At 41.8% G+C, this 27,524-nt stretch overlaps 1 protein-coding gene across 2 annotated transcripts; it reads left to right on the forward strand.

Annotated features, from left to right (window-relative positions):
* The first annotated feature begins 11,666 nt into the window (after window positions 1-11,666).
* Window positions 11,667-25,415, forward strand: TBX19 (T-box transcription factor 19). Of its 2 annotated transcripts, none has more exons than XM_062512371.1 (8): window positions 11,667-12,025; window positions 18,266-18,530; window positions 20,351-20,485; window positions 21,250-21,311; window positions 22,348-22,409; window positions 23,043-23,231; window positions 24,252-24,384; window positions 25,181-25,415. In XM_062512371.1, exons 1-8 carry the CDS (start codon window positions 11,829-11,831, stop codon window positions 25,413-25,415), a joined length of 1,278 nt encoding a protein of 425 aa, XP_062368355.1. In that variant the 5' UTR covers window positions 11,667-11,828. The 2 variants fall into 2 exon arrangements, with proteins under 2 accessions (XP_062368355.1, XP_062368346.1); XM_062512362.1 differs by having other exon boundaries at window positions 11,829-12,025; window positions 23,130-23,231.
* Window positions 25,416-27,524: the final 2,109 nt, after the last annotated feature.

Consider the following 27,524-nt stretch of genomic DNA (forward strand, 5'->3'; position numbering starts at 1 on the left):
TGTTTTTAAGCAGCCTGGGTCAGGGAGAAGACATTTTCTTCTGAACTTGCAAATAAGTTAGAACTCCAACATTTCTCTTTGTTTCTTTGTATGTGGAATCAGTTTAGTTTCTTCTAAAACTCTTGGACACACCAGTGAACTTCTCTGCATGGAGGAGAAAGCACAATATTCTGTTGCCTCTGGTAGCAAGGAAAATGTGAAACAATTCCACTGCCAGCTCCAAACAAGTGCTAAGCAGTCTATATCCAAATTCCAAGGCCATTCTGTGTTCTCTTTATCTTCTGAGCTGCATATAATCATTTACTCCAGCATTGCATTGGTCAGTTTAATATCTCAGCACAAATTCCTGCTTACACTGTGTGAGATAGTGTCTAACTGCTTTCCTTTTGCCAAACTGTCTTGCTGGAGCCAGTGTTTGAGATGATGGTTTTCCAATGCACTCTAGTGGGAACTGAAGCATCTCTTCCTCAATCTACCAAGAGTTTAGTTGTTCAGGAGCATTGTGTTCACATGGCAAGCATATTCCTGACTTGTAGCACAAAGATTTTAATATAGGAAAAGCTTAGATCTACTTGGCTGTGAAGTATAAGCTCACAGTGAAGGCAAATAGTTCTGTGGCTTCCAGAAAGTTACTAAGAAATTAGTTAATCCAAAATCTTAACTTTAAGTGTCCTGATAATTTAAAAAGCTTCAGTACCACTCACCTGTAAGGATCCTCTTAAAAAATAAATGAAAGATTTCCTTTTGCAGTTGGTATGAAAGGGAGATTTTGACAAGCTTTCTGTAGATTCCAGGTGGCCAGAATTACTGTTGCAAAGGCATTTGAATAGAAAATGACACCTTGGAAAGATGGCATTGGTGTTGGGATGAACCAATTATGTAGATTCAAGTGCTAGGTCCTGGAGCTTTTTCTGTCTCCCAGGATTTAGAAGTTAGTGTTGAAATGAATATGTTGACTATTACTCTTCTTGAAAAGAATTGGTTAAATGTGCAAGGGAGACTGGGAATTAAAGAAAACTGATCCTTCTTTTCCCTGGCTGATCTAAGACAAATGTCTAAACTGATGTGTGTCTTTTTTTATCAGGGAGTAAGTTCAAAACCTAATTTACATCTGTCAAAGGACCTATGCCAGTCTTTTCTAGGGACTATGATAATGTTTACAGAATTCCTTTGTGTAAGGGATATAGAAATGCAACCCTAATGCCTTTTGCATTCCAATAATTTGAGCATCTCTGAATGTCCCTGAAAAAAGCTACAGGCACAGTATCCATTGTTTCTCCTTCCCCTCTCCAGCTAAGTTATGTCAACTCCGACCATCATTCCAGGTTCAGCAGCCACAATAATGGAATTTGACTTTTGGTTTTTTTGTTTGTTTTTTTTTTTTGACTACTTCAGATTAGGAGTAAGTCTTCTGGTTATTCCTTGGCTAGCTTGGGCTGGCAGCCTGGTAGCCTGACTTTCTGGCAGATCTTCTGGAAGAACAGTACAATTTGGTATGTGAATGTTAGTTTTTCAATGTGCGGAGTAGCTAAATTGGCTTTTTAGCTGACTCTTGTTAACATAGCCAACTAGAACTAGGAAATCCATGAAAATACCAGTAGATAGCACATAAATGGATTTTTGTCCTTTTCCCCCCTCTCCTCTCAGTTTAAGACTGGAATTGCAGTTTCACAGCCTTTTATTCGGGAAGAGAGAAGAACAAATTTTCATTTGACTGCACAGCTCATGAGGTTAGGCAATTGTGCCCTTACAGGAAGGGAACCCAAGGGGAGATGGCAAGGACACAAGGATCACAGGAGTGCCACTGGGGTTTATGTTGCCCTTTGGTGTTGTATTCTGTTCCTGGGGACATCAGACAATAGAAGAGACTTGCCATATTCTTGCCAATATGTGAAATGTACTCAGGGTTTGTCACTTTATCTACAAGCAGCTTTGATTTAAAATAGCTCTCCCAAAACAAAACTCTTTGGATTCTTACTCGCTTTTAAGTAGTTGTAGTGAGGCTGTTGACAAGCTTAACATCAAAAGAAATTTCCACTTTAGTGAAGTACTTTATTTTGTATGATTTTTACATAACTGGAGAGTAAACTAGATGTATATTCCCTCTTGAGTACTTTTCAATTTTAATTAGATTATACCATTATACCTTTTTTTTGGTCATTAAACCTACTTTGTGTTATGTTTTGATATCAACAGCTTTGGTTATCTGCTTGGCAGGAAGCATGGTGGGTATTTCTGAAGCTTTCCATCTCACTGTCCTTGAGGGCAGGAATATTTGTTGTGTGCGCTGTGCTGTGAATAGAGAGTTTGTGGTTTGAATCACAAAGCTCCTTCCTTCCCAAAGTCTACAGCACTTAACTTAAGGCTGACTTCACTAAGGAAACTTTTTTGATGTTGGGTGCCCATCTCAGTAGGATTAGATGTTCTAACAGAAAGTGCTTTTATGCTCAGCCTGTTGACCAATTCGTCCACTTTTTTCCACTTTTTGCTGTACAGATAACGTCACCTCAGCCAAGCATACAGTTCTACCAGGAAATTTGTATATCCTGGATCAGCTGACTTTCTAGCTATATTAGAAAGGGGAATAGGGAGGGTGGTAGTCATCTCTTCCCAAAGTACTGAGACTCTATACATTGAAATATGGGATTTTTTTTTCAATACTTCAAGGTTTTGCTCCATTTTATGTGATGAAGTCCATTATGAATACTGGTACTATCTGAAATGGTTCTGTACTGATGACATGAACAATTTAATCTCATTTAGTATTTTCAGTAATAAGATTGTTCATGAACTGTTACAAAAACCAAGGAAGAATTTTCTTCCACAAGTTGAAATTCTTTTCAGAAACCATTGTTTTAAAAGGAAAGTGTTGGGCTCTGTGTGTGCCTGTGACTTTCTGAGAACAGCTCTTGCTTCATTTTGGTACTTAATCATGTTCATGAAAGTGAGATCACTGTGCAATTGTAACCTGAGGAGGAGGAGGATGTTTAAATACATTTGTCTTAAATACCGATGTTTACAACCATAGCAAATACTGACCATTTTGGAGGGAAAGTACACAAATGGTTTATTGTCTTAAAACCATGTGCCTCGCTGTAATGTGACCACTAAATTTTTTACCAGCTGTGGAATTGTTTTGTAAAATAAAAACTAAACTGAGAAATTCTCTGCAATGTATTATACTGTTACTGATTCTATTTGCTGATGTGCTTTTTCTATTTACTTTGATAAACATCTCTTTTTGTGACTTACAACTTTCTCTGTAATGAAGTGAAACCCTTACAAGTTCTGTTTATTTCCTTCAATAAAGTTATCACTGCATTAAATGAATTGTTCTTATGGTTAATGTTATTAATGTTCTTATGGCTTTTAAAATGATGCTGATTCTCCAGATGATGCTGAAATTGCTGTGGGTAGTTTGTTTCCTTTTGCGTGTTTGTTTTTTTAAAAACAATTGTCCTGTCTTCACTTCCTTTGCTGTGCACACAACTTGTATTGCTGGGGGGAGTTTTTGTGTCACCAGTGTTTTGCAGCAGCTTCACCCAGCAGTTGTGGGCACCTAGACAATTGTTTGGCACAAGTGGAATTGTTAAGGCGAAGATGATATTTTTGTTACTTCTTATTTATTTACCTCAAGGGTCAACCTAGGTACGCCAACAAGCTATCCTTAGTCCCCGCTACAGACAAAATAATGCCTGGTGCTATTCTGTCAGCAAAAACGGGAAGCAACATGCCTCTGAAATAAATATGCTCCGAGTGCTGATGTACACTCAATAAATGAAGTAAAACATCAATGATTTATGAAGGCATGTGAAAAATAATTAGAGGCAATTATTTTATTTTTTTTAACTTTCAAAATGCTGGTCTGTTTAAGCATATGCCTACTATGCATCCAAAGACCTTGCATGATTTAATATTCTTTGGCAGTGTATCAAGACTGTGTGTGCATCAGACTGTTCAGGGTATGTTACACTTTCTCCTAATTGACAGGCAGGTGGGGTTTTTTTCCTGTCTGCAAGGGTGGTGGTGAGACCTGTGTGCTGTGTGAGACTCTGTTTTCCATTATCTTTTTTTCTTGGTTTTTTTTTTTTTTGATTGTTCTAAGCAAGCTCTGTCTCAGCTGACTGAACTGAAATTTCTGTCCTACGGGAAACTCCTACGTTGCATTTGGAATGCAAGCAGCAGCCTGTCTTCTGTATAGAAAGTATAGAAACCTAGGGGTTTGCATTTTAAGTTTTTTAAGAGGTTAGAGTGTCCCAGGAATGTCAGGAAAGCTGGATTCATCGATGTCATATGAAGACAAATGTGATTCCTCAAAGGGCAATACATCCTTTCCGTGTCTAATAGCTTAGAGGTATTTTGCTTGCCTAACTCAACCTCCTGCATAACAACAAAGCTGTTGAACTTTGCCACTTCATTCTCATGCTGAGGTCTTAATACTTGAATGATTAAATTTAAAAAAACAGTGATCAGCTGCCCAAAAGTGCATTCTGTTGATTAATGAATTTGCTTCTTAGAAATGCTCTGAAAGGGTTTGTCAGTTGTGCTGCAGAATCTAGTCTCTGAATCCCATTACCTTGCAAAGTCACCAGCATTCAAATTCAGTGACAAGGCCCTTGGAAAGCTGCTGTAATGTTTGCCCCTTCTCCTTCCCCAAGGTCTGATTTGCAAGAGAAGGTATTTCATGTATGTGAGCCATTCAAAGATGGAAGTTGATAGTAATTTCCATCCCTTGCTTGTACCTTTGCTGTTGAGCTCAGCCTTGGCTGCAATATGTGTGGAGTACAGGCTTGTAACTGCCCAGCCCTGAAGTGCTGGAGATTCCCAGAGGGAAAAAAATCCTGTTTTTCTTACTTTTCAGAAGAAAGCTGCTGGTGCATTAGAGACAGAATAGTCTATCTAAGCTGCCAATCTTCTTTGGGATTGCTATTTTAAGTTAGCCTGGTTGAAGCCCTTTTAAGTTCCTCTTGTGTTCCCTTGTGGCATCTCTAAGAGAAGTTATTCCTGAGAATTCATGCTTCAAAACCTCTGTGGGAATAAGTGGAGTAACATGGGTGTAGTGTAAAAATGGAACAAAGAAAGTGTCACCTGGTCGGTGTGATTTCATTGCAGCTCTGAGGGGCTGTCATGCCCTAAAAGCTGGGGAAGCACTGAAAGCTGGAGAGGGTCTTTGTGCAAGGGCACATAGTGACAGGACAAGGGTGAACAGCTTCATACTGGAAGAGGGGAGGTTTATATTAAGGATTAGGAAAAAATCCTAGAGTAGTGAAGAGAGTAGTGAAGCACAGGGACAGGTTGCTTAGAGGTGCTCTTGATGCCCTATCCCTGGAAGTGTCCAAGGCCAGGCTGAATGGGGCTTTGAGCAACTGGGAGCTGGAACAAGATGATCTTGAAGGTCCCTTCCAACCCAAACCATTCTGTGATGCAGTATGTGGTGTGAAAAGAAAATATTTTGGCATGGGCATGTGTTCCTGTGGTTTCTGGTTGTGTGTAATAGGATGTGTCACGCTCATCACTTTTGAGAGAATCAACTACTTCAATGGAGTTACACTTCCAAGTTGTTAATCATCATCATTAGCAGAAAGCTTTAACCTACACATCCAGGTCAAAAGGGCATGTTTGGTGGTGCCCAATAAACACTGAATGTATTACTTTAGTTTCTAAGATGTTGTAAGTGTAACTTAAAGCTTTGCTTAGAATCTCTTACTTCTTAAATTATTTTCTCATCTTAAAGATGGGAACAGTAATAGTTTCTTCCTCTACGTGATTGAATTATTGTTTAAAACAAACTGAGTTACATTTATTACCAGCCTGATAATATCACCAGCCTACACATATTTGGTTTGCTGTCAGTGTTTTGGTGAGGGGGCTACAGGGGTGGCTTCCATGATGTCTTGGTTTGAAAGACAGGTGTTTGCTAAGGAAAGCAGAAGCTTCCCTTTGGACTTTAAAAAACGTGATTCTTCCGATTATTATAATTTTGGAATTAAGAGAGCTCTCAGGCAAAGATATGGGGGTAGGAATAACAGTTCTTTACTAGTGTATCTAACACGACAAACAAGAACAACAACAGCTATGAAATTAGCCACAAACAGAACAGTAACTCAGTCCCAGTGTTTTTTGGCTGCAGGCACCTTTTCCCTGAGCTGCAGTTCCCGGTGCTGGGGGCGGGCGGGTCCCGCAGAGCCGCAGGAGGGCTGGGGGTGATGGCAGTGCTGACCCGGGGGGGAGAGAGAGATGGAGAGAGAGAGCCCTCCGCTCACGGTGTCGGTCCCAATGCTCAGTAGAATGCTGGATGGTGGTAGTTCACAGCGAGAAGACAGCCGGGCAGGGTCTGATGGTGGTTTCCCGACGCTGGGATGGCAGGGATGGGACACCAGCGGCGATCGTCCTTCTCGTCCGAACTCTGCGGGGGAAATGGGGCCGAGGCCCAGCCTTCCGCTTCCTCTTCTGGCTGTTTGAATCTCACGGGGCTTACTTCTTCCCTCCCGTCCCCTCCCCCTTGTCACCAGGGCCCAGTCAACAGGTATCTTAGCATGACAATGGGGAAAATTCCACAGAGGGAAAGAAAAAAAAAAAGGGAGAGAACTAACCCTCAACACGTGAGAAGCTGACAGGAGCTTCCCATATGTTGATAGAGCCAAGGTCAGCTGGTTCCAAGATGAACCCACTGCTGGCCAAGGCTGGGCCCACCAGCAACAGTGATAGTGCCTCTGGGGTAACGTATCTGGGGAGGAAAAACTCTTGCACTAATGCAACCAAAGAAATGGGGGAGAATATGTGAGAGGAGTAGCTCTGCAAACAGACACCAAGGTCATTGGGGAAGGAGGGTCAGGAGGTGCTCCAGGCAGCAGAGCAGAGATTCCCCTGCAGCCTGTGTTGCTGACCATGGTGAGGCAGAATGTGCCCCCACAGCTCATGGAGGTCCATGGAAGTGCAGAGATCTACCTGCCAGAGCAGATGGATGCCCACAGGAGGCTGTGGTTTGTAGGAAGCCCAAGCTGGAGTAGACTCCTGGACAGAGGAGCCTACACCAGAGGAGGTTTGCTGGCAGGACTTGTGACCCTGCAGAGGACCAACACTGCAGCAGCCTGTTCCTGAAGGATTGCACCCTGTGAAAGTGACCCATACTAGAAAAATGTGAAAAACTGTGAAAACTATATGAAAAACTGAAGACTATGGGAAGGACTGATAGAGAAGTTCATGGAGGACTGTTTTCCATAGGACAACTCCTACACTGGAGCAGGGGAAGAGTGTGAAGAGTTCTTCCCCTGAGAAGGCCATTGGCAGGGAGGAGGAACAGAAAATCAGGAGTGAAGTTAGGCCTGGGGAGAAATGAAGGGTGGAGGGAAGATGTTTTAACATTTGGTTTTATTTCTTATTAGCTTACTCAGTTTTGATTGATAATAAATTAAACTAATTTCCCCAAGTCAAGCTTGTTTTGCCTGTGATGGTAACTGGTGAGTGATCTCTCCCTGTCCTTGTTTCAACCCATGAGACTTCCGTAATATTTTCTCTGTCCCTGCTGATGAGGGCAGAGGATGGGAGAGACAGAGCAGTACTCACCCTTTGGCAGGTACCTGGCACCCATCCAGGGTCAATCCATCACACTACATTAGGGTTTTTTTTTTGTTTTGTTTGTTTGTTTTTTGGGTTTTTGTTTGTTTGTTTGTTTTGTTTTGTTTTGTTTTGCTTTGTTTTTCTTCTTCCTTCTTTTTTTAAAAAGCAGAAAGATTGCTGTGGAAAGCCTTTCCTGCTCTCTGGGCTCAGAATTAATCTCAGTATAATCTCAATTATAACACCAGGCTAATCTTCTTTAAATCTCTTCTAGCCTAGCAATCTCTTAAGGGGCTGGATACATGATTAAAAACCTGAAGGATGGCAGCTGTCTTTTTGTCCATTCTTAATTATTACGTGGTAGTTGATAGGTGTTGATTTCCTGGGAGTGTCATGGTGATGGAGGTTACATTTCCCTGTGTTGTTGGGACTCAGTGTTCAGAAGAGGGTTAGTTGAATGCTGCATTGGGAGCTTTGGAGATGGAAAGAGTGAGTCCTATTTTCTGCAATTTCATCTGATGATGAAGGGCTGCCTTTTCTTTGGAAACATGCAGCTAAAGGCCAAAAAACAGCTATCCAATGTCAAGGCAAGAAAGGCCTCTTTAATTACCTTTTTCTTGTCTGCTTTTTTTCCCCCTTCTTTCTGTGTACCTCACCAGCTGGTGGCCAGGGGCATTTAAGAACAAGCTTAATTAGAAAGTCAAAAGTAACCCTTTCTTTTTTTCCTATTTTAGATTGGTGAGTGAAGTTCAATAAATATTGCAGGATTGTTCTGACTGTTCTTTCACTGTTCTTCCCAGTCTTCATTGCTTCATTTAAAATATGAGTAACTAAATTTTTATTAGTAAATTGGAGATGATTGTGAGTATTGTGCTTGCATTTTGAGCTAGTTCTTCCTGTCTATGACCCACAAGGAGTCTGATCCCTCCTTGGAGTCTGACCCCAGCTCTCCTAGGTGGGTTTTAGGGAAAGCTTACAAATTTGCGGGTTTTGTAGGGGTATTTTCTGTTCTTTCTGCTGCCCCCACTGATTTGCTTGTCTAACTAAATGTGTGACAAGTGAAAGAGGGGCAATAATCAGTCTGCTGTGTTCCACTTGTGGTGGCACTGGCTGTCAGTCACAGGAGCATCTACTCTGCTCCTCTCTAAGTCCAGCTACCTTTTCTTCAAATGCAAAGTTCAGGGAAATTTAACTTCCAGTCCAAGAAATAACCCACATCTGAGAATGGATTGTTCTCCGTGCCCTGGTAATAACTACAGCCAGTGACATTAATCTGTTTGGGCCTCTGTCTCAGCATCTGTACACTTGGAAAAATTAATCTTGCAGGAAAGTAGGAGAAAGAAGGGTTGTTTGGAAAGCATTCCAAGTTGTTATTTCTGTGAATAGAGGATCAAAAGATTAGAGGGTGTCTCTCACTACTCCTAAAGCAGGCTAAATATTCAAAGTAAATTTCCAGACGTAATATTTTTGTTAAAAGAAAAGCCAACAATAAGCAAATAACTGTGACTCTGAATCTATCTAGTTTCTGTTCTGCAGCGCTCTCCCATGGCAGCTGTATGACACAGAGACAGTGCACAATGCAAAGAAGCCTCATTCATGGAATCTGGAAGTGTGTTTTAAAGTAAAATCTCAGGCCCAAGTACGTTCAGCTGACCATGTGTTTGCACACATATAAACTTAATATTTCCTTGGCTAATTCTTTTAAGTTAGAAAGATATGTCAGTGGTGAGCTATGCCTTCTGCTACATGCAACACAAATTCCTCCTCAGGAACTCTTAGAGCTAAAACAACCTTGCACATGCTGAAAATAGTAATTGGGCCATTCCCACTAACCAGACACAGGTAACTGCTCTGATTTTGGAAAATGTGGTTTTAGGAGTGGTGAGCTATGGTAACATAGTTACTAAAATTCAAACTGTGTGCAAGTCAGGTATTTTAAGTTGTTAGGTTTGTGGTCCTAGTGTTAGGTTTATTTTTTCCTCTGGACACTAGACTTTCAAGAATCAGACACCTTGTATGAGTGATAACCATAAGCACACAAGTTTTACCCACTTCTGTGTCTGAAAGTGCATTTTATTACTGTACAGAATACACAGTAGTATGTGTATCCTTACTTACAGTAAGTTTTAGTATGATACTCCAAATTAAAAACATTCATTCTTCTCCATTAGGGATGCTAGCTTTAAAAAAAAAAACAAAACAAAACAGTCTTATTGATGAAAAACTCTTGTCCCAACCCATTACTGGAACAGGTTCATTATCCATTCCTTCCATATACCCCTCCTTCTATACAGCTCAGTCCCAGGAGCACCTTGGGCAGGCAGTACACTCCAAGCAGGACCTCCTTTCTTTTGCTTTGTGGCAGCCTCCATTTCCAATCCACCTTTACTGAGCATATTCTCTACCTCTAGTGATGCACCAGTATCTGCTGGTGAGAGAGTTTCTCTTCCTTATTAGGAAACCCTTGAGGAAGGTAGATGGAATCTGATTTTTGGAGGCTCTAATCTAATATCACTCCACTTGAAGCCCTGCAGGAGGGATGGACAGTGAGTACTTCTGAAAGCCAGGCTGCTTCTCTTCTTATTTGTCTGCAGAAAGAACTGTGTGTAATTAGTGGAATATTATTACTTTTGTGAGTTGTCTCTTTACCTGTCTTAACTTTGAATCTTCTGATTTCTGAGCAACTATACCTAAAAAGGCTCTATGAAAACAGGGCTTCAGCTAAAAAAAAATCCCAAAGTAACGTGTACCTGTTTAGAATTTACTGAAAACATGAAGATATTGAATTGAAATTCGTGGCACTTCCACCAGCTCCAATTTCTCTGTCTATTTGCATCTGTAGTATAATAAAATTTAAAACTGTCTCATATAGTCTCCTATGCATCTCCTGTGCCATTTGATCACATGCAGGGAAAAATTACAGTAGTAGCTTCTCTCTCCTCTTTGAGTACTTGGAAAGGGGAACCCAAACATAAACATATTCCATTTACACCAGCATACCACAGATAAAATTATTTTTCCAAATGCAAAGTGGTACCCTTCCAGGGACCTAAATATCCTATGGATTTTGAAGTGCATTCTTTAGTCATTCAGCAGTGAAAGTGGGCGGTTTATCAACTAGAAGTTGCTATCTGACACCTGCTAATGTAACTCACCTGAGTTTACTTATAAAATAATCTAGGTATTTTTGTTATGAGTTGACAATTAAAAAAAAAGAGGAGGGGAAGAGATGCCAGAGTGTGAAGTTTGAAAGCAGCATAGAATCATAGAATGAGCTGGGTTAGAAGGGTGCCAAATAAGGTGCCATCAAGCTCTGTCCATTGTTGTTTAGGTGGATGGTACCTCTCAGTTTTTTTAAAGGCAAGATCTGTTGAGTCTTGTCAAATGATGGATTTAACTTAAATTCTGTTTTATAAAGTCTGCAATACTTGCAACATGAGGTGAGAGGGATGCTGAGGGAGCTTTTGCTTGAGATGGACCTTGAGTTAGTGAGCAGTGCCAGGCCACAGGCAGTAAAGCTCATACCAGACTGAGAAATATGCAGTCGGTTCCTAGAAACGCAGCCAGAGGGGCTTTTAGCCATCTGCAAGGTGCAGCAGAGGTTTTGTGTATGAGAGTGGGACCAAGGGATGGACACAATATCCATCAAAAATAGAGTGAAGGGATGCTGCCTTCTTCTTGTGCCTTGAAACGTCAGCGCAGAAAGGTTCAATATTACATTTTGATTTAGGAATGTAGAGGAATAAGGTTAATGCATTTATGCACCATTCCTGGTGAAAATATTTTTAGACAACCTTCTCTGTGTAACTATCTTGACTCTTCCCAGCTCCTTCAGTTAGAGTCCACACCAGTGTGAATGCAATTTCCATGCATTGTTTCAGTCTGGAAATGAAACAATTTTCATTAATGGAAACCTGGTTCTCAAGCAGAACAATTAGACCTACTTCAGGATGAAAAAAGATAAAAGCATGCTAATTTGGATGAAGGACTCTTCTTTCAAGGCAGCCAATTGAGTCATCAGCCAGCCACCCACCTGACTGTCTAACAGGTAATTAGGAGATAGTCTTCTTTTTGTGTGGAGCGTGTGCGTAAACCTCCACACACTGGTGTCACTGCCCTTTGGGACTTCCAGGGGAAAGAGCTAGGCAGTGGCAAAAGATTGAGGTGAGCACATTTGTCAGATGGTGCCCAATGAACTGACTTCTTTTTTATTTAGCTTCTTACTTTTTTCTTTTCAGTAGCTACCTGAAGTTTCTGGAAGTAAAGCCATTATGGCAGACCTGGGCTGCAAAAAGCCCAGTGACTGCACCGTCTCCAGGCTCCTCAGCATAGTGGAGAGTGAACTCCAGGCTGGGAGAGACAAAGGCGACCCCACGGAGAAACAGCTCCAGATTGTCTTGGAGGATGCGACGCTCTGGCAGAAATTCAGGGAAGTCACTAACGAGATGATCGTGACCAAGAATGGCAGGTGAGTGATCTGCTCAGCACTGTGGGTTCAGTGGAGGTGACAGCCAGGGGGGTTAAGCTCTAAAATAATAAACTGTGTGTGCAGGCTCGAGAGAATTGCAATGAGCACACCAGAGTTTCTAGGGAACTGCAGTCTTGCAGTCTGCTAAAAACAGTGTATGAACAAGATGGGGTGATCCTGCTTATTTTTGGTCAATGCCAAGCCATTCCTCCTATGAAGCGTGCTAGAAAAACATATTAACTAACTTGTGATTGCACAAAAAGGAAACTTTTGCAAGGGAATACCTCTCAAAACCTTTGGAATTATTTCTAATGGTAATAATCATCAGTCTGTATTAACAAGTCCTCACCTGTAGGCTTCAAATTACTGCACAGAAGGAGATTGGTGGTGTTAGACCTGGCTGCCGTTCCTATCCCTCTGGCCTTAGGTAGTAACAGCTTGTACGAGCAGTCTATACTAGAATGGGTGCAATAAAACTGCCTTACATGCTCTGCATGTATGTGCAATCTGAATTACATGGTCCCACAGTTTTTGCTGGTGCCGTAAGAAACAAGTGCGGAACACTGCTTAACAAACAGTTTCAGAAGAAAAAAACAAGTGTGGTATAAATGGATTACATCTTACTATTTGGGGAACATAGAAAGGCACAGGAAAAGTGAAAAATCTGGCAAGGAAGATGCTAATTCTGAATCAGGCACTGGCTTGAAGAAAGCTCTCCAGAGGTTCTGCCCTGCACAGGGCTGACAGCAGAGTCCAGCCCATAACAGAAAAGTTCATAACAAACAAGACCAGAATAAGATTTTCACAGTGGTACTAAGGTTTTTATTTAATTTATCCTCCCCAGCCCTCTGCTGCCACCCCCCCCACACCCCAGCTGCTCCCTCAACACGCACGTTTTGCACGACCTTTCAGGAGATTCACATTAAGAGATTTACTTAAATTAAAGAAAGATTTACTCATGTGATGAGACTTTCATTAATTTTGCAGACTTTAATTTAGCAGAATTTGTGGATGAAATTGCTGTTGATTGTAGCTTGGTGGGAGACATAGGTTAAAGCGTAAAAATGAAAAATCTAGTCTGTCGGCTCAGCAAGGTGATTCTGCAGAGAGAGCAGTTACCTTCCCAAAGTACCAGCTCTTGGTGTAAGAGCACCTGTTGCCATTCTGATTCTTCCTAATAACCTATACTGATAGAAATCGCTGCTGAGATCCTGTTTATATTGTGAAGCTGCTTTTGCTTTGTTTAAATTGCTTTGAAAACTGCTGTTAGGTTATAGCAAACTAAGTGGACATTCACTTGGTGTACAGTAGCTTAAACTGGATTCTTAGCAGTGTGACTAAAAATGAGGTAAGATGGGTTTGCCTCTGATTAATTAAATTGGTACAAAGAATCATACCTTATCAACAGGTTATTTTCAGTTTCTTTCCTCACAGCTGATGAAAATCATGACTTCACAGTAATACTAGTTCCTTTTGAAATGTCAGGCTGAGTGCATAAAGTATTTTTAAAAAGTTGATAAGAGAATCCTTTGTTATCTGAATATGCCTGGGTACTTTTTATTTCATTGTGTAAGCTGTCTGATTTTTTTATTTTAACTTATGCACTCCTCATCATCCTGTTTGTACTTTTCCTATAGCCAGTGACATCTCTAGAACTGTCCGTGAGAGCAGTAATAGGTTCTTTATGATCAAACTACAGCAATCTCAAAATAAAAAATTACAAAAGTATGTCACACTGCCATTTGCATTAATCCTTTTAACATAGTTACTGTATCATCAGAGACTATGAAAAAGAATCTCTGCATTTCTGAAAACATCTTTCATCAAAAAACACAGCAGCACACTAAAGCAAAGAAAATACAGACTGTGGCCTGCAGCAAAGAACTCTGAACCATGCTATTCAAAAAGAGACTTGAGACAATTTCCTATGAGTGCTGACTTTTTCTCAGGTTCAGGATTCTTCAGTGACTGCCTCCAGAGAGATTCTCAGTAGAAAAAAAATACTGATCTTATTCTGCTGCTGCTAAATAAGTACAACTAAACCATTGATGCTTAAGGGTAGATGAATGCTTTTGAAAACTGTGTTCTACAATTAAATAAAAGAGTCAGCCTGAACTTCTGCGTGTGATAACTAAAACAGTTGGTGTGGACTGGCACATTGTTAGCAAAACTCAGAAATTAAACAGAAACCTGATACGGGAGTGTCCTGGTTTGAAAGACAGGTATTTGCTATGAAAGGCAGAAGTCTCGCTTTGAAATGAAGTGTGTAATCCCCCCCTCCCCACAAATGATTATAATTTTGGATTAAGGGAGCTCTCAGGCAAAGATATGGGGATAGGAATAACAGTTCTTTACTAGTATATCTAACAAGGCAAACAAGAACAACAACAGCTATGAAATTAGCCACAAACAGAACAGTAACTCAGTCCCAATGTTTTTTGGCTGCAGGCACCTTTTCCCTGAGCTGCAGTTCCCAGTGCTGGGGGCGGGCGGGTCCCGCAGAGCTGCAGGAGGGCTGGGGGTGATGGCAGCGCTGTCCCAGGGTGAGAGAGATGGAGAGACCCCTCCGCTCACGGTGTCAGTCCCAGTGCTCAGCACAGTGCTGGATGGTGGCAGGTTACAGCAAGAAGGCAGCAGTGCAGGGTCCGACAGCAGTGAGGATGGCTACAGGTTCTGAGGTGGCAGGGATGGGGCAGAGGCAGCGATCGTCCTTCTTGTCTGAACTCCGTGGGGAAATGGGCCGAGCCAGAGCCTTCCGTTTCCTCTTCTGATTTTTGGATCTCGCAGGGTTTCCCTCCTCCATCCCCCCTTCCCTCTTCCACTAGGGCCTAATCAACAGGTATCTTAGCATTACAATGGGGAAAATTCCACAGAGAAAAGAGATAATCAACCCCCAATAGAGAGTATCCCAGAGAATGAAAGTCTAATTGATTAGTGATCCTCAAGAGTCAAATTCTAGCATGCACAATTCCAAATGCTCTGAGTTATCTCTAATTGGTACTGAGGGTCCCAAAATGTCACAGTTAGATGAACCAACTTCAGTGTTAATATACAGACTCTGTGGCCGTATCATACTTCATTATAATAATCACCTGCCCTAGCAATAAGCCTAGGGGTTATAGATATATTCTGAACAGGATAGACATCAATAAAATTAAACCACTTGCTATATAACAAAATACAACAGGTGCAGCTGATACAGTGGGAAACTATCCCCTATTTTACTTAGACCTATTGTATTCAATTGACACTTCAATATTGAATGAACTGTTGTCTGAGTAGGTTTCCTCTCTCAGTGTTTTTACCATATTAGCTAAGCAATATCCTGAGACTTTGCAATCCCAGTTATTGCCTGAAGACAGGAAGATGCCACTGTTCCCCTCTATGTATGTGGAGAATCCCTAGGGTATCAGTGCATACAGCCATGAATGGGGGGAAAGAAGCCCTTTCCAGACTTGAATGCTAAAGCAACTTTACTAGTTACTGCACATTCAAGTTTGATATCAAACATCTTCCTGCTTAAGGTCTGTACTGTGGAGTAATTATAGCAGATTTGCTCTAAATAAATTGAAGAGGCTGAAGTGCTCAGCTATTGCAGCAATGGAAATCACATGTGCACCTACCTGATCATTGAAACAAACATTCTGACTGAGACAAATTTGGAGGAATCACAATTTGCCACACTAAAACACAGATTTTAGCAGTAAAGCCACTTAATCAGCAGAAATGTTAGGTAGTAAATTTTCCATTATTAGAGTCTTTACAGTCAAAACATGCTGGTCCAAGTGAGGCAAGCAATTACTGGGAGTGAAGCCGGGTAACACAGGGAAGTGCTCTAATCTTAGTGCTACAGGAGGCTAAAATTGATGGTGACTGTGTTCTCTTCTGGATTGGTCTATAGGTCCTTTGGGAATAAACTGGAGCCTCTTAAATAAAAAGGCAGAGGAGCCCGCCTGCATTGTGGGCAGAGGAATTAACAATCTGCATGTAATACAAATAGCTCTGCACAATCTAGTGAAATTAAATTTTCATGTGGATTAATTTTTCCCTCTAATTCAATTTCAGCTACATATCTAAATGTGTTACTTTGAACATTGGCTGGGGTGGAACTAAGTGTTGGGAGGAAAAATGCATTCATAGTTATTATCACATCCCAGTCTGGTAGCTGGGGCATCCTGATCAGAAAGACACATTTAGCATAAAAATCCTTGACTAAGCTTCTATTTAATTAGAAAGGTCATAGTTCACAGTACCTTGGAGAGCAGTGAGGAGTGCTGTTCCTCAAGGGTCAGTACTGGGACTGGAGCTTTTCATTACCTTTGGTGGTGACAGGGACACACCCTCAGCAAGTTTACCAGCAACCTTCAGCTGTGTGCTCTGGTTGAAGTGTGAAGGGATCTGGACAGGCTCGAGAGTGGGGCCTGTGCAAACCTCATAAAGTGAACTTTATGGTTCTGCATTAAAATACAGGCTGGGTGGAGAATAGATTCAAAGCAGCCCTGAGGACAAGGACTTGGGAGTGTTGGTGGACAAGAAGCACAACACGACCCACCAATGTGCACTGGCAGCCCAGAAAGCAAAACTTATCCTGGGCTGCATGTAAAGCAGCACTGCCAGCAGGGCAAGAGTGGGGATTCTCACCCTCTGCTCCAGTCCTGTGAGATCCCACCTGGAGCACTGCATCCAGCTCCGGGGTCTCCAGGACAGGAAGGACATCGACCTATTGGAGAAAGTCCAGAGGAGAGAACCTCTCCTATGAGGAAAAGCTGAGGTAGTTGTGGTTGTTCGGTCTGGAGAAGAAGGAGACCTTACAGCAGCATCCCAGTACCTGGGACCTGCAAGAGTGATGGAGAGGGACATTTTGTAAGGACATGGAGTGATACAAGGGGTGGTGAGGCACTGGAAAAGGCTGCCCTGAGAAGCCATGGATGCCTCATCTCTGGAGGTATTCAAGGCCAGATTAAATGAGGCTCGGAGCAACCTGGTCTAGAGAAAGGTATTGAGGACACCAAATACAAAGACTGGGACAAGATGATCTTTAAGGTCCCTTCCAACCCAAACCATTCTATGAATATCTTCAACACTGCACTGACCCTGTATCAATATTAGATGATGAAACTCAAATGTCTCAAATTTCTCAAATTCTGTCTTTTCCTGTCAGCAGAAGGTGATGGACGCATGCAGCAAAAATTATATAAAGGTGTCCAGAAAGGAGAGTGGAATGTCATCGGAGACAGCAATTTGCATTTGGGTGTCACTAGAGAGTATGACTGCAGGGGCAGACTTCCAGTCCTGTAAGGCAGCCTGGAGTTTTTGTTCCCTTCTTGTGTATTTTGGATGTCTTGTACAGTTAGCTAGGCCTCAAGAGCTACTTTGCCTTAGCCTAATGGCTATGGACCTCAGGCCATTCCTCTGGTTGCTTGGTGAACTCTCTCTGTACCCGTAGAGAAAAGGACCTTGAAGATTCATTGGCCTTCATTGGCATTTATGGTCCATAAAAATGTGGCATGGAGAAATAGCAGTTGCCAGGAGAGGTCAGTATGGAGGTGTCTGAGGCAGGAAGGCTGGTTACTCATGGAAGAGGACTGTAGGAGGTGATATGTAACGGTAATTACACGTATTCCTTGACAAGCTAAGAAGCTTAGTGAATAAGATACCTTTCCTGTTCTGCTGTCCACACATTATTCCCAGTTCCTAAAAGGGTTGGAATCCTACTAGCTGTGTTGCTGCAGACTTTCAGGCACTGAGGTGCCATTCAGAGCTGTGTGGCATCAATCACAAGCATTGAGACAGATAGAAAACCACTGAAAGTCAAGCTGTGAGCTCCTGCAAATCTCCTTTACAAAAGAAAAAAAAATAATAATAAAAGGGAATTGAGAAAAAGTGGCATTGGATATTTAGGCACAAAAGGATCATTTTCCCAAAACTAAACAAAGGCAGGTTTTCAGTTTTAAACACAAGGGGTAGTGGAAGGCTGGGTAGAAGTTTAGAGCTTGTATGCAAGATGTAACTAAAAGCAAAAGGACATGGTCAAGATGCTGAGGTCAGGGAATATGGAAGTATGGGACCAAATTACTGGAGAAACTGCCAAGTGCAAGCTCTGATGGCAAGGGTGGATTGAAGGAAGGGAGGATGTTTTTTTATATTGAACTAGTCAGTGATCATCTAGAAACAAATATACTGAAGAGTCTTTCAAGACCAGTTTCCAGCGCTGTCCCCCTTTTTTGTTTCCCTGGCCAGGCGGATGTTCCCTGTTTTGAAGATCAGTGTGTCAGGCTTGGATCCAAATGCCATGTACTCTTTCCTGCTGGACTTTGCTCCAACTGATGGCCACCGCTGGAAGTACGTCAATGGAGAGTGGGTGCCAGCTGGGAAACCAGAGCCACCAAACCACAGCTGTGTCTACATCCACCCAGACTCTCCCAACTTTGGGGCCCATTGGATGAAATCTGCAGTTTCCTTCAGCAAAGTCAAACTTACCAACAAGCTCAATGGGAGTGGGCAAGTATGGCCTGATGTTTCCACATCACCTCTTGGCTTCAATTGCAAGCACCTACCAATCAAGAAATATCAAGGGTGCATTTATATAATTATAGAAGCCCTTACAGGCCTCTTCACCCACAGATGCCAATTATTCTCTGAAGGCCAAATGTAAACATGGATAAACAGGCCTTAATTGGCACTTTCAGATTTTAATGGACTTCTTGATATTAAGAGAGACAGAGTGCTGTGGTTTACTTAATCGTCAGGGGTCTTTTCAGAGTTGGTCTCGTGTGCTGGGGATTTTTACATAGGACTTCAGAGAAAGGGGGGGAAAATGGCCATGAGTATTAGGTTTTTGTTGTGTTCCCCAATGTTGTTTGGTGTAAGTGGAATGTTGGCAGGAGTCAGATGGCAGAATAAAAGGCTGCTCCTAAATGAAATAATTACTATGTCTGCTTCTGCATCATGATAATTATCAATATTCTATTGAATCAGCTTTGGCCTTTGGAAAGAAATCACGTGTACCAGACAGAAATAAGTGACTTTCTCTTTGAACCCCTTAAAATGCAAACAGGAAAATTAGTTTTGTTTCATATTTTATTTTTGATGATGCGTCTAAAGGCAAAATGTTACACAAGACCTTTTGTTCGCTTGTTTTGTACAAAACTCCTACGGTGGATGATACTTGTCAGCCCAGAATCAATTTCTTTCATGCAAATGTTATATATTCTCAGTCTGTTTTTTCCATTAGGTTTGTGAGGTACCTCCATAAGCTTAATGCTCTAATGAGGTAGGAAAATATCTCAGGTTTTGCAGATTGGAGAACAGTAAGATGATCTGACTTTTCCTTAGTCATATGTGGAACCAGCACAAGAGAATTATTGTAGAGCATAGATCAGGATCTGAATTCAAAAATGCTTGTCTTGTGTCCAGGATCTCAGAAAAACCAAAAGCCTCAGAAAAGTATGCATGGGGGTAAAAAAGCTACAGGAAACTTGGAGGGTTAAAGAGTCCCTGGGGAATAAAACGGGGGAACATTATGTATATGTATGTGAAGGAGAATAAAATAATAGAAAACAGGAGAGGAAAAGATATATGATAAACAGAACCCAAACAAAAGGTACTAAATAGCAAATGACTGAAGCTTCCTTTGCTTTCTTTTGAAATCACGACCACAGTGTTAAAGTAAACCAGGTCCCCACTCTGTGCTTCATCTGCCCTTTCTGTGTTGGTATTAGAAAGTAATTGGATTAACAGTGCTTTATGCTAATAGCTGTGTTCTTTCTTTCACATATATATAGGTATGTATGTATACATCACTTTTCAAAATACAAATTAAAAAAAAGAATATTTTTCTTGCACTTGAGCCAATTAAAGGACCAAATAGACTTCCTGGAATCAATGCTATTCACAGCTTTTAGTGCCAGGTTGGACAATCTGCCAAGGCTTGTTTAGATACACTTCATCTTGCCCAGAGAGGAGACTGGGTGACTGCCTTAGCTTCCTCCTGCCACTTTTTCTGTGATGGTGATTGTGAGTCTTCCAGACAGCAGAAGCAGGACAGGGAGTGCCCCCGAGCTGCTTCAGCAGCCTCTAATGCTGAGGGCCATAGCTTCTAACACAAATACTCACTGATTCTGCTGCATCCAAAGCCTTAAATACAGTCCAGTGAAGTCTCATTCTGTTCAGCCCTGTGGTTATTGCAGGGGAGGAAGGTACCTGCCCTCCTGCTTCAGCAATCACTGGCTGGGGAGATTCAGCAGTGTCAGCTGCTCTGCCTGAGGGTGGCTCTGAGGTACCAGGGTGGCACTGGGGGCTGTCTCTCTGTTTTGTTTCCTGCAGATAATGCTGAACTCCCTGCACAAATATGAGCCCCAGGTGCACATAGTTCGTGTAGGAGGCCCCCACCGGATGGTGATGAACTGCTCCTTCCCTGAGACCCAATTCATAGCAGTGACTGCCTACCAGAATGAAGAGGTAGGCGGGTGCCACACTGTGCTCTGGTCACCACTGAGGAGATCTGTTAGAAGCTGATTAACTACAAGACCAACTTGTCTGTCTCTTGTTTCCCCGCCAGTCTCATGCAGCATAATAGTCGATCCAGTCTAATGCTCTGTCTTTTCTCTGCAGTAGAACTTTGACTAATCTAGTGTCTGGCTCCAGTGCTAAGCCAGGTTTAGATTAATATACTTCCACAGCTGCTCCAGACTGGTCCATCTGTCCCAGCATTCCAGTCCTCTACTGGAAAAAAAAAAAGCCAAACAGTCCTTCAGTTAAGTCCAATATCTTTCTCCAGCAATAACTGATAGTTATAATGACAACCCTATCTCTCCATGTTCCCTGTAACACATTCAACTGCAGAACAACACAATACTTTATGGGAAATTTTCTGCCCTTGAGGGATATTTTAGATTGTGAGAATTGCTAACTCCTGTGCCACATCCCTTAGCCAATGCTGCTGTGGATTTTACTCATTCCTGATAGGAATTCAGTGTTTAAACCCTCTTGACAGGGTCCACCTTTCCACCAGATTTACCAGGCTGCCCCATCTGATGTTTTTCCTCTGGCACTGCTCAGTACACAGCAAAGCTGTCTCCTACCCAGCCCTGGAAAGCATCAAGTGTGGGGATGTATTTTAGGCTAACCCAGGCAGTTCCACTCAGATTACTCTGGAGGATGTCTTGTCGAGTTTCTATTTCAAATTGCCTTCACTAACGTGTCTTATTTTCTGTAAACTCAAGATAACAGCTCTCAAAATCAAGTATAATCCCTTTGCCAAAGCCTTCCTGGATGCAAAGGAAAGGTGAGTTCATATTTTGTTTTTTTGATCTGGTAGCTTTTTGCTGCTGATATGGTTAAAATAGTGACTTGCCACATGAAAGATTAATTACATAACTGAATCTAGTTTCTGCTGTCTTAAATTCAGAGTCACTCCAATGATATTATTAGGGAAGCTGTATAATTATTGCCACAGGTGTTCAGGTGGGTAAACATGCTCTTGGGGATCCTGGCACCTATCTCTGTCTACACAGAAAGCCTGAAATGAGATGGTTTAGCTTCCCCAGTTGTGTTATACCCCACATATGTTCACTACAGTGAACTTGCACTCCAGTGAATCCTGTAATTTGATAGGTCAGGGAGAAAAATGTTAACTGCAGATGTCAAAAAGTGTAGCTGAAGTGAAATTACAGTGTAACTGTAATGTAACTGCACTGCTTTGGTAAGTAACTATCACTGCTTTATTAAGTCTGTGTGATAATTTATGATGGGTTTATTAAAGTCAAGAGGTCAGAGATTCTTCCGTAAGAAATTAATTCGAATTTATCTTGCAAAATTTTCTTGCATCACCCATGTCTATGCACAGTGGCATCCCAGTGATGCATAACAGCACATAATTTCTAATTAATTTTGTTTGGACCTCCTTATCTTCTGACATGTGAAGTATTCCATGTACCTGGAGGAAAATCTGCATTTCGTTTCATTCCTCCCACCACTTAAGAAGCTGCTGTGTCTCAGTGTTAGGGTTGCCAGCTGGGGAAGGGAGAGTTCTGCCTTCAGCTTTCCTGCAAGCAGGAATGGTGGCCACAGGTAGATTTAAAATTCCAGGTTCAACTCCCAAATATGGCACAAATTTAGGAACATATTTGTTTGTGTTATCAAACAAAGGCTCCTGCTTCCTTTATGGTAAAACATAGGAAGGTCTACAGCTGCCTAGCAAGGATAAAGAGGGATTTCCCACCTTTTTTTCTCCCTTCTCCATTTTTGTACTGAACAGTTATGGTTATAACTTTTGCAATTTTTCAAAAAGAACACTTACCACTAAGTATTTTACTTTTCAGAAACCATTCTAAGGATGCTCCAGAGACAGTCTCTGAAGGTCAACATATGACATATTCGCACTGTAAGGTTTTTATTTATGTCAGCTGCAAGTTTTGTGAGATATGATGGGCTCTGGGAACCTGGGCCTTGCTTAACTGGTTCATACCAGTCACTTACTGAGTCCTGAACCCTGTTCATAGAGAAGGATCCTTTAAAAAAATAAGGAGATTGAAGGGATCTCACGATAGGAAATAATGTGAGAGGTCCTGCAAAGGGATCATTTTCCATACAATCCAGTCTTTCAATATTAAAAGGAATCTAAAATCAAGATGATATATGATATTTCTAGGGCTTTATTACCCTTTTTTTTGTATTTGTGAATTCTTCTGTCACCTACAAAATTACTTTTCTTAAGTAAACAGATAAAAAAATGAGGGGGAGCAGAGGTTGCACTTGTTTTGTTGATAGTTATTCTTTCATTTGTTCTTTAATGTTTGTGACATTTTCTGGTTGCTTTCACTTCTTGTTTTTAGAGTTGGTGGGCCAAGGGCGAGTTGGTATTTTTTGTCAGTTGTTTCACAGACAAGTGTCCTGGAACCTGCTTGTTATTTCTGAGGCGCAGCTGATTCTGCAAGAAGTCTGGTTATTTCTTACTTGTATTGTAGCACTTTAATGCAGCAATAGTAACAGTTTTGTTCTCTCTTTTGCCTCTGAGTGGGGGGCTGGTTGATTTCCAACCCAGACCTAGCATGTGCCTCGGGAAGCTCTAATTACCAGTACAGTGGACCTTTGCCTCGGCCTGCTCCGCAGGCTCCCCACAGCTGCGAGAGACACTCAGCCCTGCGAGGCCATCGGGCTGCTCCATACCCACCCTCCTACACGCAGAGGAATCACTCCCCTACAGGTATTCCTGGAGCACTGCTTTGCTGCCTCTGCCTGCCTGCCCCTTGCCTTAGGTTAGCGCAAGCCCTGGAGCAAGCCTGGGCTGAGGCTAAGAAAGAGCATGGGGAGTCTCTGGAACAACCTGCGCAGAACCCTTTGTGCACCCACGGTGACTGAGGCAGCAAAACAAGGGATACCAAGACCTGGTACCTACTGCACTCTTAATGATAAATGAAAGTGTATGATCCAGCTTTCACTACTGTTTCCAGTTACATAAAAAGAGCATTGCAGGTCTCCTTTTGATGTCCTGCCATAATGCAGTTGAGCTCTCGAGTCAAAGCAGCTCTCAGGTAGGAGCTGATGCGAGGCAAAGGCATTTTGGTATTGTCAGAGCATCCTTTGAGTCTCTTTCACTTTCAAGAACTGGGTGCAGAATCCCAGAAATTGATTCTACTTTGATCAGAAGAAGACAGAAAGAAGACTTTGGTCAGAAAGAAGAATGGAGATAAAGTAATCTGTTCACTAATTATAATTTAGCAAGGATTGTTGTTTAATGGGAGTATTTATCATAGAATGATTTGGCTTGAAAGGGACCTTAAAGATCATCTTGTTCCAATCCCCCTGCCATTGGTAGGGACACCTTCCACTAGACCAGGTTGCCTAAAGCCCCATTCAACCTGGTCTTGAAAATTTCCTGGAATGGGGCAGTATTTATAAAACTTTATTAAGTATTTTAGCTCAAATTATTAGGAAATGTGTATCAAAACATTGCCTGATATATGTCAATTATGCAAAACTATTAGTCAGACTTACAAAAATGCAAATCCTGTGTCTGTCATGCTGTACCTTATTTATCACACTTGGGATTGCAGTGGCACCTTGCTACTCTCTGAATGAATATGGGAATCTTGTCCATACCTCTGGTTGGGGACCTTATGATCAGACTGCTGCCTTAAGCCTGTCTGTATTTTGCTGTCTCAAGACAATGTCTGCAATAGTCACTGAGGATTTTTTTTGTTGCTTTTTATTTTCCTCCCTGAAGTTAACTTATTGGAGAGCTCCAGCAATAATCTCCAGGTATTCTCAGGACATGACAGCTGGACTTTGCCATCCTCTCCACACACCAATTTGCTCTCACTGCCACATACAAAGGGAGGCACCAGTCCTGGACCCAGGTAAGATTACAGGAAAACTGCTGGTATGAGAAGTACTGAGGCTTGTAGAACTATCCAAGTGATTTGCCCTTTGTTCCAAACTTTAATCAGTGTCCAGAATTTGAAATGTGTCCTAAATGCCTGGGCAGGTCTTTCTGACAAGGTAATTATCTTCTGCTCTTAAATCTATGGGAGCTTCATTTTTCTCCAGCGCTGCTGAAAACCAGCATCTTGGAACACCCATAAAGAATTCTGTGAACATTTTAAAACCAAATTATTTGTCTTCCTATATTTTTCACTATATTCCTGCATGAAATGAGAATCCTATTATAGGAGTAGATGGAATTTGCACCTAAAGAATCAATTTTTCTTTTCCCCAAATGAATGCAGCAATTTCTTCTCTAACTTCGGTGTCAGGAAAAACAGCTGCAATTTCAAATGCACTGCTATCTGATTGAATAGGCTTTCTTCTCAGTGCTTATACCATAGTAGCTAGTCCTGAGACTTTGTGACCTCCCCCTCTAGAAACTCTTCGAACTCTGTTCCTGAGATGGGAAGAAGTCACCGAGGCGCATAAAAAAATCTTTAAATTTTGAAACCTCACATGTACATTTCCCTCTGTGCCTCCCTCCAAGGTCACCAGGTGTGAAGGTTGCTGGTGATTTTTCACTTAAGGTCTTCAAAGCTGATCTGGTTTGGTAGCTTGATTTGAATAACTACCTTCGAACAGATAATGAAATTGACTTTGCTGTGGCAAGTCTTATTCGGGCTAAATGTTTTGAAATAAGTAATTCAAGCTATGCTGCTTTTTTTTCAGCCACTACCCTTGCCTGTGGACAGTGAGCAACAGTGCTGTAAATGTTGCCAACCCAGGAAGAGAGTTGAACAGCAGCCCTCCAAGCATGTTTTTAAGGGGTAATGTTCCCTTATCTGCTGCATCCTCAGTGCAAATCCCTTTGCAGGGAATGATGTCTGGCAGCATGGAAACACAAGGGGAAGGCACCTTCACCAGACTGTCTGACTCTGCGTGGACATCCTCACACTCCTTTTAATGGACAGGCAGCTCCCCAGAGAAGCTGAGCCAACCAAGACTGACACAAATGGCAAATGATCCCCAAGAAGTGAAATGCAGAGCAGAATGTATGCAGGAAAAGGACTTCATCACCTCCCATAATGTACCTTTTGTGTGCCAGCTAAGCCAAAATGCAAGGGCAGGAAACACTATAGGAACCAGCTTGTTACTGCAACTTTCATGCATAATTCAGGATGATGTCCAGAAATAATCTTTTTAGTTAGCTTTGCTTCTATATCACATTAAAAATGGTCAAAGACATGGGACTGAGTGAAGTAGGCATGGCAGCTGGATACTCGCATGTAATTTTAAAAGTTCCTTGTGTAACTAACAGCCAAATCCAGGGAAAATGGTGAGCAAGTTTGCAACTGGTCATTTGAAAGGACAGCACTGCTTTAAAGGCTTTCTTTTTTTACATAGAGGTTTTCACAGTACCTGAAACAAAACCCCTCAGGGGATGAATTTAGTCTGACATCCTAATGCCACCTACATACAGGATTCTCTGTCCCCTCCCCTTCTCCAGCTGCTGTGTGCTGTGCGTGTACCATGGGGACAGTGGGCACACTCAAGCTGCAAAAGCTGCTTTGTAGCAGCAGGGTGAAGGGCATCTAGTTTAGCATTTAGAGTCTGATGTTACAGTCTTTGAAATGGGAAATTACAGTCTTTTCAATGTGTTATTTTTTAAAGGGTGGAAGGAAAAGAAATATAAAAAAATATTCAGCTTGCATTTCCACTTTGCTTCAGCTATACAGTACAAATAAACTATGAATACATGGTGTGTTATCTCTTCAGAGCCTTTCCAAGGTGTAAACACACATACACACACACGATCTTTCCCACCTAACAACCTCTGAGCTATCCAAAGCAGCTCTGCCAGAAGCAAGTTGACAGAACAGGAATTTTTTATTCCTTGTCCACTTACTGGATGTAAGCTTCTGGGCATGGTGTTTCATGTCTTCAGACTTGTTTCCCTCTTCACTTTATCTGCTCTGGCTTCATTTTTCAGGCTACCACTTTTCCTATCCTGTGTGAGTCTACAGCATTTCAAACAGTGGAGTCCTGATCCTGTCAGGGATTTCTAAACACTACTGTGATGCAAATAACAACAGCCATCCTCCAGTCTTCCTTGTCCTTTCATGTATCTCCTCAGGCAAGCCCTACCAGATTCTCAGAGAACAGTTTTGCTGTTTGGTCTCTACAAAGAAAAAACTGCAAGTTAACTCATGTAGATATGTCCCTGTATAATGAAATGCCCAGCAGCATTGTCTATTTAGACTCATGTGCATTGACAGAGGATGATCCCCAGCATAGAAGAGGATTCTCTAAAGTCCCTGTGAGCTGATGTCTCTGCCTCTGCTAGATACAGCAACATTCCCTTTGTGAATACTCGTTTACTGCATACAGACTCTGGGAGTACATTTTATTTTGGGTAGACATTAGAGGTAGCAGCAAGAGGAGCCCTTTGATTCAGGTTGTCAAATATGCATCTGCCTGGTGAATTCAACAAGCTTCTGTTTGATACTCTATTATCTGGCCCGAAACCACCCCCTTAAGTTGCTCCCAGTGTTATGCATTTCCATACCTTCTTCATCTGGCTTCTCAAATCTACCACAGGCAAGATCATGTGCCAGAATGTACTCAGTAACACTGTTAGTTTTGCTGACTTATGCTGCAATCCCCTAAGATCAAAGTAATGAAGTTATTTGGGTGTGCACTTTTATTAAAAGAGGCATTGGTCAAACAAGAGTTAATAGAGTGTGTACTGGTTTGTAAAGCAAAACCAGTGAGACTTCAAGTCAGTAATACAATTTTTAATAGGGAAGAGAAAAAGGAAAAACAAAATACATGCAATAATAAAAAAATAAAACCACTGACAGAGTCAGAATACAACCTGATACCCTGTCAGTCAGGGTGTTGGTGCAGTTTTCCTCCAAAGGGTCCAGCGATGATGTGGATAAGAACCTGGTTCTTCCTCTGGAATCCAGTGGAAAAAGGCTGCCTTTGGTGTTCTAAACCTCAGTTTTTATCTAGGTAGGAAAGGCTTGGTTCATCCTGCTGGCTGGAGCATCTCCCAATGGGATGATGTAAT

This window comes from Cinclus cinclus, chromosome 2 (assembly GCF_963662255.1).
Source record: "Cinclus cinclus chromosome 2, bCinCin1.1, whole genome shotgun sequence".
In the NCBI taxonomy this organism is placed as follows: domain Eukaryota; kingdom Metazoa; phylum Chordata; class Aves; order Passeriformes; family Cinclidae; genus Cinclus; species Cinclus cinclus.

Bases quoted from the DNA above. Each gene is read 5' to 3' on its own strand.
- TBX19 (XM_062512371.1), top strand. From the start codon at position 11,829: ATGGCAGACCTGGGCTGCAAAAAGCCCAGTGACTGCACCGTCTCCAGG. The intron at 20,486-21,249 runs GTAGGCGGGTGC...TGTAAACTCAAG, and splicing joins CTGCCTACCAGAATGAAGAG to ATAACAGCTCTCAAAATCAA. The intron at 22,410-23,042 runs GTAAGGTTTTTA...TTTGCCTCTGAG, and splicing joins ACATATGACATATTCGCACT to TGGGGGGCTGGTTGATTTCC.